General features: G+C 29.3%; 1 protein-coding gene across 1 annotated transcript; it reads left to right on the top strand.

Annotated features, from left to right (window-relative positions):
- Positions 1 to 934: 934 nt before the first annotated feature.
- On the top strand, positions 935 to 10,591 carry LOC145048776 (serine carboxypeptidase-like 2). The gene is made up of 15 exons (XM_078997375.1): positions 935 to 1,050; positions 1,382 to 1,555; positions 1,981 to 2,126; positions 2,544 to 2,620; positions 2,734 to 2,856; positions 3,016 to 3,118; positions 3,255 to 3,292; positions 3,391 to 3,492; positions 3,572 to 3,658; positions 3,761 to 3,907; positions 8,977 to 9,048; positions 9,123 to 9,271; positions 9,688 to 9,801; positions 9,894 to 9,948; positions 10,363 to 10,591. The coding sequence occupies exons 1-15, from the start codon at positions 1,022 to 1,024 to the stop codon at positions 10,444 to 10,446; spliced, it is 1,500 nt and encodes a 499-aa protein (XP_078853501.1). The 5' UTR covers positions 935 to 1,021; the 3' UTR covers positions 10,447 to 10,591.
- Positions 10,592 to 14,296: the final 3,705 nt, after the last annotated feature.

The following is a 14,296-nucleotide window of genomic DNA, read 5'->3' as shown; positions in this document are numbered from 1 at the left end:
TCTAAATCAACTTTTATATATTATCATATCAAAAGTGAAAATAAAAATGGTACAAATTAACATATATATTTAATAAAAACCAACAATTTTGATCGCAAAGTTGCGCTTAAACATTGTAATTAGGAATCAAAGAATTTAATATATAAATAAATGGAAATAAACTTCAATTTTTTCAATTAAATCAATTGCAAAACGTGCCATAAATATTTTTTCTAAGAAATTGACGATGCTTTATTAAATAATTTTTTATAAAATTTGGCACAAAAAATATAAGAATATATATTTTTTCATATTTATATAAACAACTTCAATGATCATTATTATAATAAACTTCTATTTACAAATTTGTCAAAAATATCATGTTTGTGTCGTTGAACTTTTTTTTTAAAGTATTGTAATTTTTTTTTCAAATTGTTTATCACTAATAAAGTTGGAATAAATATAAATTCAAAAAAACTAAAAAAAAAAAAAAAAAAAAAAATTTAGGTGTTTTTTTAGGCTAGAAGATGTTACAAGATTCTGGTCAACATCTGTGCCAAGAAGAGGACATAACAGACATTTTTAGGTCTGCAATCTTCAAAAGAAAAAACAAATAGTCTGCGAAGACTAATGTCTGCGCGTGGGCTGTGCCATGTAGACAAAAGAGCACAGAAAAATCTGCGGACAAAAAACAAACACCACCTTAATCTTTTAATTAAAAGAGATATTTTCGTAAGGGACAAAATGTAGACTAAACTATGGCGACCATTCAGGTAATTTCATCTAATTTGCAATTTTGCTTTTGATCATTGAAATATTTGAGATTTGTGACATATTTCAGATTTATAAAATGGAAATGAATGATAACAATTAAAACGTGGATACCTACGTGGAATTTATTGAAAAACTAACGTGCTATAGGACTCTTTTGTCCACAACTTTTTAACGATTAGAGACTATATCCAGAAACTCTTATGGTGGGTTTAACACTAAATTGCACAAGTAACAACACTAGTCAGCCGGAACCTGTTTCATTTTGTTCATGGCATACACTTCACTTCAATTCATAAGGTATACTATTTTACATTCCCACGCTTCCACCATTAGATTTTGTTATTAGTTCCTATGAAGATAATGGGCGGAAAGTATCATTTATATTAAACAGAATTGATCGAGGATAATTACATAATTATTTAAACTTGAGGAACATGTCATCTTTCATAATTAAATAGGGCCCATATTTTGGTAATTCGCTCACTGCAATTTCTTCATTTGTGCATGTAATGGGTGGTGGTTGATGACAAATTATTACCACTGTGCTAGTTATGGTTCTAACTTATAAATCTCGTTGTATGGAAATTAACCAGTGTATATAATTTATTTATTTTTACTGTTTGCTTAGAAGCACTACGAAACCACAGTCACTGTCTTATCTTCAACAATGGATCCGCTTTAACAACTGGGGCAGTGTCGTGTTTTTATTGCTGCTAGTTTTCTTGGAGATTACTGAATCACGGTTCTTGGTTAAGACTCTGCCAGGTTTGCCTGGCGATCTTCCTTTCACACTCGAAACTGGGTAAGACCCTGTCCTTTGAAATAAAAATGTGTTGATTTAATTTAATAAGGTGTCATTAATTATATATGACTAAATGCAAGAAATAACATATTTCTAATCTAGTATAAAACTATATGCTTTTAGTTTTATTAAGTCATTATATTCTGAAAATTCTACACCAATTTAACTTTGTACCTTTAATCCTTTTCTTACTAAACATAAATTGATTTTTTTTTTTTTTTTGATGACCTTTTTATAACCGGATAGATTTTTCAAAGTACAATATTATAGGAAAATATGGAAGTAGAATGTTATAATGAACATATTCATTTATGCCGTTGCTATTTCTTGCATTTAACCTTTGTGCATATTGTTATTGTTGTTATTATTATCCTTTATTTAGTATGAAAGATATACTAACTCTTAAGACACCAATATGGTTCAAGTTACATTGGGGTAGGAGAATATGATGAGGTGCAACTATTTTACTATTTCGTTGAGTCAGAAGGAAACCCAAAAGACGACCCTCTCATGCTTTGGCTTACAGGAGGGCCTGGCTGTTCTGGTCTTTCAGGCCTTTTGTATGAAATAGGTACTTCTAAGATCTCAAGTTGTTCTATATATACTAAAAATATTTATTTTGGAATTTGATATTACTGTGAAGTGTGCGGGTTATTTACATTATTTGCAAACAAGAGTAAAATTTTCATTCACCATCATTCAAAAGGTTATTCAGTGCATTTTAAGATGACAATCCCATGATTTAGTCAAAAATGATTCTTCATATGCCTTAGAAGTGATGGAGAACAAAACGGTGTTGTTAATTTTGTTTGTTACTTAATTCATGTGTGTCATGGTAGATTTTATTTAAAAGTTCATGGCAATTAATGTGTAAGGTTTCACATACTCTCTGTTAACTTAATATGCCAATATCATAAACTAATGCCAAATTATGTGTATTTGCATCATAAATTTAGATAGATGTTATTTAACTTCTTACTGGTTGTAGGCCCGTTCACTATTAACTATGTAAATTCAACTGTGGAGAACGTAATGCTCGAGATAAACCCTCATAGTTGGACAAAGGTATCCTTTTACTTTTCGATTTCATTTTAAAATTTCCAATATGTTTGATGTTAACAAGCCTATGAGTACAAGTTTTTCATGATATAACTAATGAAACAAGGGTTACATTTAAGGCTGCCAACATTATATTTCTTGACCAACCTGCCGGGTCTGGATTCTCCTATGCAAAAACTCCGGAAGCTTATATAACAAATGATACATTATCAACAGTGCAGATTTACCAATTTCTAAGGAAGGTAAGGATAAGGTAGTTAATTTCCTGATGAATTTACAGGATTACTTTTATATATTTGAATTAAGGCATACTCACATGTTCCATTTGTGTCTTTCAAATCTGTTTTTGATACGAACTAAGATCATTAATGTTTGCTTGCTATGTCTATTCAAATTAACAGTGGCTTGTGGATCATCCTACGTTTCTCAAAAATCCATTGTATATTGCTGGCGATTCCTACTCTGGCCTAGTGGTGCCAATGATTGTTCTGGAAATATATAACGGTATATTCAAATACTTGCTATAGAGATAGTTTTAAAAACACAAGTATATGATTCACTAAATTTTACAGCCATCTTGTTTATTCTGCTAAAGCATCTTTTGAATAAATAAAGTCTTTCTTATTTCCTTCTTTTGTAGGTAATGAAGTTGGAGAAGGGCCACAGATCAACATCAAAGTACGAATTGATCGATCAATCATTTGAAAAAATGTTGGTGTGCATGACTTGATTTGAAAAGCTTTGCCTGATATATTTATGTATGTTTTCAAACATAGGGGTATGTGATTGGTAATCCTCTAGCAGACACAAATGGTGACTACAATTCAAGAATACCATTTGCTCATCGTATGGCACTTTTATCAGATGCAATCTACAATGTAAATAACTACACTTGAGTTGTCTGCCAATACATAATTGAATATATCAAGGAATTAAGTAAAGTGCATGTTTTTGCAGTCAACTAAAGAAACTTGTCATGGAGAGTACTTAAATGTAGATCCCAACAATACTCGATGCGTACATGATCTTCAAGTGGTAGATAAGGTGCCAGAGTAGACTTGAACTTGGATCATATACTATCTGTTAGCTGATGATTCACAATCTTTATATTTCTGTTTAATTAAGCTTTATTATTTTGATTTGCAGTTCCTTGAAAGAATTTGCATGCCCCACATTTTAGAGCCAGTTTGTGACACTTCATATGCCTTAAAATTTCATCTCTTCAAGAGGGACTTAAGATCGCTTGACAAAACTTCTGCGGATGTTCCTCAACTTCAGAAACAATGGTGTCGTGTATTACTCTATCTAAAAACTTTTAATTTTGTCTCTAATAAATTAAACGTGATTGAGTTTTGTGACCATCATATTAGACACTTACTTTTAAAATAACACAATAGCTTTAGTGACATATTAAAATCAAAATATCTTACATTTTTACCCTTTCAAAAAGTAATATTTCAATTTTTTTAGGAAAAACTCATTTACATTCAAAACTCTAATACAAATTAAAAGAAAGATTTAGCAAATTAAATGGTTCATTTATATTTAGGAGAAAAAAAAAATTAGAATGAGACCAATGTTAGAGTTTGACTTGGATATTAATATCACCTAGAACAAAGTGAAGAAACCGGAATGGATATTTTCGAAAGGATAAGTGTTTGGAATAGACAGAGAGTCATTAGACTCGAAACCGTACATAAAAAAAACACTTATCCTATGGGCTCAGCCCTATAGTTTCTAGGGTTTACGGCTATAAGTATTCGTAGCTAGGGGTCCCTGTGTAATCACTTTGAAAACAATCATGAGGAATAAAAGACTTCTCCGATTCCTACCTGTGGAAGTAGGTCACATCAACGAAACCACACTAATACTTTGTGTCTTTTTATTGTTTTCTTTGCTTGCTTTCTTCACAACTGATATCATAGTCTCGGTTGCTCGAGCGGCTAAATATGTTCGAGTGAACATGGTGTGGAAGGTGAAGATGAAGGCTCTTTGTTCAATAGGGTTGTGCGGTGACATTGGAGGAGAGGAAAATTTGCCGAAGGATATGACGGCCAATGCGAAGTAAAATGTTTTGGCAAAAGCACATAGTGCAACTGATGAAGTGCTATAGGAGGTTGTGGACCAGCCAACTGCTTTTAGGCATTAGGAGAAACTTTGGGACAAGTATTATAATAACTCTCCCACAGATTGGTTGTATCAGAAACATCTTTATATCATTCGATGATAGAAAGTACTGATGTAAAAGATCATCGGGACAATTTTAGTCATATTATTTTTAATATACAAGGTGTTGATGGTAACTTTAAAAATGAGGATCAAGATCTTTTTTTTTGTTCTCTGTCGAAATTATATGAGAAATTCTTAATACCATGTTATATGGTAGAACAAAGATTACTACCTTTGAATGGAAGGATACCTTGTTGTCCAAGGAACTAAAACATGGGGTTTTTGGTAATTAGGGGGTTTCAATTCATTTTTGTTTAATGGAAATGGTTAAATACAAAATAGGGAGGGTGGAAAACCATGGGAAATTCACGATCTAAGTCTAATGTCTCCATGGAATTTAAAGGTTATTGTGTAAAGAATAAGGATTCAAAAGCGCTTGTCCAAGATGCAATGAGACATAAGCGACATTTTAGTTGTATGTATGGCTGGTTTTGCAGACAATTGGATTTTGGACAAATTGTATCTCATCATATGACTTTCTCACGTAATCTGTTTTCTTTCAAGAAACGGACTGGCATAGTAAAGTTTGGTGACGATGGGATATGGAGTATCAAGGACAATGGCATATTAAAGATTCAAATGCATAACGGTATGGTCAGGAACCTATATTGCTAGTTTATTACAGATCTTCTGAATAATTTGATTTTTGTTGAATATTTATCCAAACATATACACATGTATTATGATGAAGATGATTAGGTTCACAAAAAGTGCTCTCATGGTGATGAAAAGGAAACTATAACATGTAATTTACTTTTTGAAAGATAGCTTAGTGACATGAAAGGTGGTTCTCTGTTAATATTTGAAAAAGTGTGATGATAATCAAAATTATGGCATCATCGACGGGTCACGTGAGCAAGAAGGGAATTTCAATCTCGGATAAACATGGATTGCTTGGTGGACATAACTGGGAAGATGAAATACTATAAAGCTTGTGTCACGGCAAAGCAACACAAGGTGAATTTCAGATCTGGTAAGCATATAACCAAATACAACCTTGAGAATATTCAATCAAATTTATATGGAACTTCTCCAATGAATTCATGTGGTGGATGCACATATTTCATGAATTTTATTGATAACTACTCAATAAATTTTTGGTTGTATTTTCTAAAACCAAAAGAGAAGGTGTTGAGTGGTTCAAGGAGCAGAAGACCATGGTTGAAAAATGAATAAGGAAACATGTCAAGAAACTCAAAACAAATAATGGATTAGTGTTTTACAATGCATTGATGACTTGTGTAAAAGGTAGGCATATTATAATGACTTGTGTAAAAGGTAGGTATATTCAGGCACTATATTGTACCATACACTCTGCAATAAAATGGGGTTGCAGAACAAATGTACCAAACACTAACGCATCATGGAAGATGTATATGTGTATATGTATTGGTATATCAAAGTAGTTATGGGCCAAAGCATTGAATATTACTTGATATCTAGTAAACAGATCTCTATCAATTACAAATGATTGGAAGACTCCTAAAGATGTTTAGTCCATTAAACCTTCTTGTTCTTATCATCGATATATATTTGTTTCCTTGTTTATGCTCATTTAATGATGGTAAACTGGAGCTGAGAGTTATAAAGTGTATATTACTAGGATTTGATGCTAGAGTTAAAGGTTATCGCCTATAACATACAGAAGAAGGTAAAACTCTAATATTTATAATTAGCATAGATGTTGCCTTTTATGAATCTTCTATGTGTGATTAGAGATAAGAAATTATTAATATTGTATGGGTAAAATACCAGGTGCTACCTAAACGGTGAAGTTTGCAACACAAACTCCAAATAGAGTTGTGATAGATGATGAATAACAACTCTATGATGAACATACTAGGAAAGAAGAGTCCGAAGAATAACATAAAGAGTGAGAGCATAGTCATGGGTGATGATGAGAATGAAGAAAATGAGTCAGAATCTATAATGAAAAGGAAGCAAAAGACAAAAATTCAAAAGCCTGCCAAATATACACGATGTGTCAATACTTGGAACATATTCAATTTCATATGCACTGGTAGTTGCAAGTGATATCAATTTGGATGAGATGAGATCATGTAAAGATTTTATTTTATGTAAAGAAGCATCATATTGGTTGGTAGAAATGAACACATAAATACAGCTATTAGAGAAAGAGTAAACATGGGATCTAGTACTGCGAAAAAATAGAGCATAACCAGTAGCATGCAAATAGGTCCGTGAAAGGAAAGAATGAATTATGGGTGGTGTATCAACGAGATTAAAAGAAAGTCTGGTGGTAAAGGATTTCTCACAAAAATAAAGGGAACAACTATCATGAAATTTTCTTGCGTATTTGAAAGCACAAGAACAATTCAGGCTATATTAGCCATGGTTGGTGCATTTAATTTTGAGCTTTAGCAGCTTGATGTCAAATCTTCATTCTTACAATGTAATTTAGAAGAGTTTGTTGATACCAAGAAGGATCATGTGTGATTGTTGCAGAAATATCATTATGGTTTAAAATAGTCCCTGATACAGCGGTACCATATATTTGATTCATTTATGGTTTCTCATGGGTATTATTGAAACTAGTTTGATAGTTGTGTCTACATGAAAAAAAATTATTGATGGTTCATATATATATATATATATATATATATACATACATATATATATATATATATATGTGTGTGTGTGTGTTTCTATATGTGGATGGCATGTTAATTTCAGTTAATAATATAGATGCAACTAATGACTTGAAAACTTTACTGGAAAATGGGTTCAAGATGAAGGATTTAGATGAAAAAAAGAAGATACTAGGCATAGATATTTGGATAGATAAAAGAGCATGGTTGTTATACGAATATAGATTAAGGAAGTCTTATATGTTTTTCAACAAACATATATTGAGAAAGTCTTAAAATCATTTATATTGATCTATCCAAATCAGTATGTACACCTTTAGTGGCACACTTTAAACTTGACCACAACACAATACCAAATACATATGAGAAGAAATGTTACATGAGAAAAGTTCCATATTCCAATGTTTTTGAAAGCCTTATGTATGATATATTTGTACTAGATTTGATATGGCTTATGCACGTAGTAACAAGTTTATGAGTAATTTGGGGAAGACTCCGTAGAAAGCAGTCAATGGATTATGTGATGCTTAAAAGGAATGCCTAATATGTGTCTAGATTAGAAAAGGTAGTGATTGTTTTATTGTTTATGTAGACTCATAGTGTGGTGGACACTTTATGAAGATACAATCACTTACATGCGATATTTTTATCTTGTTTAGGTGTGATGTTACTTGGAAGAAAACATTGCAGCTAACAGTTGCCTTGTTAACAACTGAGGTGTAGTACATGTCCTTTACCGTACGGATTACAAAATGTATATGGATACATGATTACATAGAGTCTTGATGTGAATTTGTAGAATCATACTTCATATTGTAACAACGAGCTTTAATCCTGGAAAAGAATATATTTTATAATAATAAAACAAAGAATATTTATGTCATGATGAATTTCATTCATGGTGTTCTTAAAGAAGATAGGTTCTCGATTTTGAATATACCTACTAAAGGGAACTTAAAAAATATGTTAACAAAGGCGCTACCAACGAATAAGTTCAAGTATTAGTTCGATTTGCAAATATTCTCAGGAGATAAGTCATTTTGAGGAAAACCGGTAGGAAGGAGATGACTATTTGGAATCCTTCATCATTAAGCACACTTCAATTCATGGTGAAGATTTTAGAGTGTGGCTTGGATTTTAATGAGTCAAATAAGTAACCCAATCCCAAACAAAGTGAAGAAATCTGAATAGCGATATCGAAGGGATAAGTGTTTGGACCTGCTTAGTTATTCTAGATTTCTTTTGTTTATTAGCTTGTCGCAATAGTTTTTTTGGGTTTTATGGTTATAAGTATTCATAGATATGGATTCCAATGTAATTACTTTGAAAATAGCCAAGAGTAATCGAAGAGTTATTTGGATCTTACCGTTGTATGTCACACCCACGTTAATTCTTTGTGTCGTTTCATCATTTTTCTTTTCTTGTTTTTTTAACAAGAAAAAGATGCAATTTTTGTTTGGTAGTATGCATTTACATATGACATATTCACAAGTATCATTGTTTTTTTTTTTTTACTTGTGGTAGGATGACAACTATGTGTACTCCTCAATATGGGCTAATAGAAGAGATGTGCAAGAGGCTCTTCATATTCCTAAGGTTTGTAGTTCACAAGGAGTTCTATTATTCATATTCAACTTAATTATATATGATACTAATTTCTTGATCACCAGGAGTTAAATGGAATCGAGTGGGTACGATGCAATGAAACCTTGGTTTTTAGTACCGATACGGAACCAATATCTTACACGCACAATGTCATAAGTGCAGTTTCCTATCATCGAAAGCTTATTGATAAAAATTGTCGAGCTCTTGTATATAGGTGTTACTCTTATCCATCTCTTTCTCTTATTATCTTATATCTATTCTTTTTAACCTAAAACTAGAGTCCACTTGACCCCGAATGATGCATAAAACTTGGTTCCCAAGTGGTATTTATGAAAAAAAAAAGTTGGGGGTTTGAGTCAAAACAACTTTAGTATGGGAGTTTAATTCTAATGGATTTAACTTCTTGTTGGCACTAGACTCTTATGTACCCATGTAATATGTATTATATACCTGACAATATGTCACATACCTAATGGACCATTGTTTACTTGATTTATATCTCACATTGGTGTAAGCCATGTCGGTGGAACAATAACACTTATATATAAAACTAGAGTTTACTTGTTGTCGACCTTATTCATGAAGCATGTGGTATTTTGAGAACATTAATCTAAACCTTTACATTTACAGTGGAGATCATGACATGCTTATTCCATATATGGGTACGATTAACTGGATTGAATCATTAAAACTGTTAGTTGTGAATTATTGGAGACCTTGGTTTGTTGATGAACAAGTAGCCGGGTTAGTTGTATTTTTATTGGCTTTTAATCGTCTAAAATGTGATAGAAGTATTTTGTTTTTAAAAAATATGTTGCTATCTTATTTTATTACAGATACACCATGAAATACTCAAACAAGAACTACAACTTGACATATGCTACTGTAAAGGTGAGATATCTTCCTCATATCATCTTCTCACTCACCACTTCTCTTGTCTCATGAAAATTTCAATGTTTGACTTACTAAAAGAGGTTGACTTTGCCAACTACAACAAAATATACAAAATGATTATTTTCCTAGCAACACTAAGTTTGATCATATCGTCTCATCAAAAGAGCATAATATGAGATGTAAATAAGTGTAAACAGTGACCTACTAGGTGGTTGGCATAAACACCGAGTGCCCACAAAGAGTCCCTCCCACACTTGTTAGCTATTGAAACTTCAACCCAATGCAAGTATACTATCGTGAAACCAACTATGCAGTAAAAAATTGTGAACCTATGTTTTGAAAATTTCATGAGGCAAAAGAAAAATAAGTTGATGTGATCTTGATAGTTGACAATTTTTAATGTTGTTAAAGGGAGGAGGCCATACAGCTCCGGAGTATAAACCTAAAGAATGTTTAAGCATGCTTACGAGGTGGCTTGATAATGGCAATCTTTAAGTAACAATCATATGGCACTCTTATTTTGAACTATCTATAATGAAATTTCAACAAATTATCTTAATTGGATTATCCTAATTTTGTTCTATTTATAATTTCTTTTTTTCCATTGTAAATTCACCTTTTATTAATAATGAAACTTTGCCATCTTTGGCTCGAAATTTTCAAATGTAATGAGTTTTTTTTAACTAAATATCTTCCAATTATTCTTATAATATCCACTTGAAAAAGTTAATGAGATAGCTGGTTTACGGCTATTTACATACAGTGCCCTTAATTAGTTTCGACTAATGACATTTGATTTCTTAAATTTATGCTTTACATTATAAATGTTTGTTTAGGGTGTTTGAATACATTATAAATGTTTGTTTAGGATGTTTTGAAAGCATGGTGATATGGGCAGACCTACGGTGGGGACAGTGTTGTTAGCTGCCCATAAATAATTTTGGAATTATATATATATATATATATATATATATATATATATATATATATATATATATATATATATATATATATATATATATATATATATATATATATATATATATATCTTTACTAACTTATAAAAGAAATCCTACTATTTCTATAAATAGATCCAATAAAATAATATTATTTTTTTAAGACGTTCAACTCTCTAAGCGTAAAGTACAACTAATCATCAATAAAATAATATTAAATTTTAATCTGATTATCTTTGAAATCTTATCTCTTCCAAAAATTTGACCAAATCTCTTATCCAATTAAAATAAAACAAATAATCCATTATATATGCCCTTTTATTTGTAATTTTTTTAAGCTTTATTTATTATTTATACCCTCTAATCGAAATTGACCAATCAGTTGTAAAATCAAATATTTTGTTTAATAATAAGAAAAAATATCTATGTATGATTTATGACTAATAGAAAATTAGTATTCCATTTGTTATTCATGTTCCATGAAATATGTTTGTATTAATTTTATTATTTTTCGGTTTAAAATTTTAGATAGTAAAGTGGATAATAGGATATATCCGTTTAGACTTATCTGTATAAAACAAACCGGGTTGTTAAGATTAACTTTGATTCTCCCTTTTATTAACTTTATCAATACCAATAAAGGTATAAGCAAGTCACTTCGTATGGATGTGTCCTGATTTCTAAAATAAAGGACTATAAACGTACACTACACACCAAAATATTTATTTTCTTTTGTATTGAGAGGGTTACATTTATTTGTTGCCGTAAAACCAATCGATAACAATATGCATATGTTTTGTGTTACTTGAAATCTAACATGTTTCCGTATAGAACTTATTGCCGAATGAGAAACTATTTTTCGCCGCCGCTTTGCGCGGGTCTACGGCTAGTATATATATATAAGTTCAAATGAGAACACTATTTAATGTGAGAACGTGAGAACACTACTTTATGTTACTATTCTACTATGAAGTTTGTATATACAACGATATGGTATTATTTATCAACAAATATACGAACAATCACACATTAATATTCACATTAAAATTTTGTATGTACAACTTTATGATATTATTCATCACCGAATATATGAACAATCACATATTTAACATTCACATTAGAATTTACTAAATTACTACACATATATTCGGTGATAAATAATGTGTAGTAATTTATATATATGTGTAGTAATTTAGTAAATTCTAATGTGAATGTTAAATATGTGATTGTTCATATATTCGGTGATAAATAATGTCATAAAGTTGTACATACAAAATTTTAATGTGAATATTAATGTGTGATTGTTCGTATATTTGTTGATAAATAATACCATATCGTTGTATATACAAAATTCATAATAGAATAGTAACATAAAGTAGTGTTCTCACGTTCTCACATTAAATAGTGTTCTCATTTGAACTTAATCATATATATATATATATATATATATATATATATATATATATATATATATATATATATATATATATATATATATATATATATATATATATATATATATATATATACTAGCCGTAGACCCGCGCAAAGCGGCGGCGAAAAATAGTTTCTCATTCGGCAATAAGTTCTATACGGAAACATGTTAGATTTCAAGTAACACAAAACATATGCATATTGTTATCGATTGGTTTTACGGCAATAAATAAATGTAACCCTCTCAATACAAAAGAAAATAAATATTTTGGTGTGTATTGTACGTTTATAGTCTTTTATTTTAGAAATCAGGACACATCCATACGAAGTGACTTGCTTATACCTTTATTGGTATTGATAAAGTTAATAAAAGGGAGAATCAAGTTAATCTTAACAACCCGGTTTGCTTTATACAGATAAGTCTAAACGGATATATCCTATTATCCACTTTACTATCTAAAATTTTAAACCGAAAAATAATAAAATTAATACAAACATATTTCATGGAACATGAATAACAAATGGAATACTAATTTTCTATTAGTCATAAATCATACATAGATATTTTTTCTTATTATTAAACAAAATATTTGATTTTACAACTGATTGGTCAATTTCGATTAGAGGGTATAAATAATAAATAAAGTTTAAAAAAATTACAAATAAAAGGGCATATATAATGGATTATTTGTTTTATTTTAATTGGATAAGAGATTTGGTCAAATTTTTGGAAGAGATAAGATTTCAAAGGTAATCAGATTAAAATTTAATATTATTTTATTGATGATTAGTTGTACTTTACACTTAGAGAGTTGAACGTCTTAAAAAAATAATATTATTTTATTGGATCTATTTATAGAAATAGTAGGATTTCTTTTATAAGTTAGTAAAGATATATATATATATATATATATATATATATATATATATATATATATATATATATATATATATATATACTAGGTAATTCCAAGTGTCGTCCAAAGGACAGCTCATTGTCATGATGCGTTAAGAATAAGGGTATTCTAATCGGGTCTAACATATATATATATATATATATATATATATATATATATATATATATATATATATATATATATATATATATATATATATGTTCAGGTTCATTTGAGACCAATCTACAATCTAATTTTGTGAGATCGTGAAACCAAATCTAAAAATATTTTTAAAATGCAAAATAAATGAAAAAATCCAAAAATTCTTTTTTTTTTTTTAAATATTATTTTCGGAACTTAAATTAACTAAAAAAAGTAAAAAATAAAAAATAAAAAAAAATTAAAAAAAAATCTCTTTTTTTTTTTTTTGAAAAATACATGAAATATTCTAAATAGAATATTACAGTGACATATTCTAAAAAATAATTTTAAAATGCAAAATAAATGGAAAAATCTAAAAAAAAAAATTTTAAATATTATTTTTGGGACTTGAATTAACTAAAAAAAATAAAAATAAAATCCTTTTTTTTTTTGAAAAATATGTGAAATATTCTAAATAGAATATTACGCTGTACATATTCTAAAAATAATTTTAAAATGCAAAATAAATGAAAAAATTCTTTTTTTAAATATTATTTTCGGAACTTGAATTAACTAAAAAAAATAAGAAAAAAAATAAAAAAATGCATCTCACGGTCTCACAAAATTAAGCCGTCTCACATTAACCTAACACTATATATATATATATATATATATATATATATATATATATATATATATATATATATATATATATATATATATATATATATATATATTCACATTCATTGCATAGTAGAATGTTTTTTTTTGCTTTACATAAGATATATTAGTGTATGAGTACGATATATATATATATATATATATATATATATATATATATATATATATAGTTATTGAAGTGATTTACAAAATTTGGCTATGATGGTGAATGACTTCCATAGCATTCTTCATAAAGCA

This window comes from Lactuca saligna, chromosome 5 (assembly GCF_052625555.1).
Source record: "Lactuca saligna cultivar CGN05327 chromosome 5, ASM5262555v1, whole genome shotgun sequence".
In the NCBI taxonomy this organism is placed as follows: domain Eukaryota; kingdom Viridiplantae; phylum Streptophyta; class Magnoliopsida; order Asterales; family Asteraceae; genus Lactuca; species Lactuca saligna.
This window is presented reverse-complemented; position numbering and strand designations above follow the sequence as displayed.

What these genes read in the sequence shown, in the direction of transcription:
- LOC145048776 (XM_078997375.1), top strand. Translation starts at nt 1,022, where the DNA reads ATGGCATACACTTCACTTCAATTCATAAG. An exon ending in ACCCTCATAGTTGGACAAAG is followed by an intron (nt 2,621 to 2,733) that starts GTATCCTTTTAC and finishes GTTACATTTAAG; the next exon opens with GCTGCCAACATTATATTTCT. An exon ending in GTTGATGAACAAGTAGCCGG is followed by an intron (nt 9,802 to 9,893) that starts GTTAGTTGTATT and finishes ATTTTATTACAG; the next exon opens with ATACACCATGAAATACTCAA.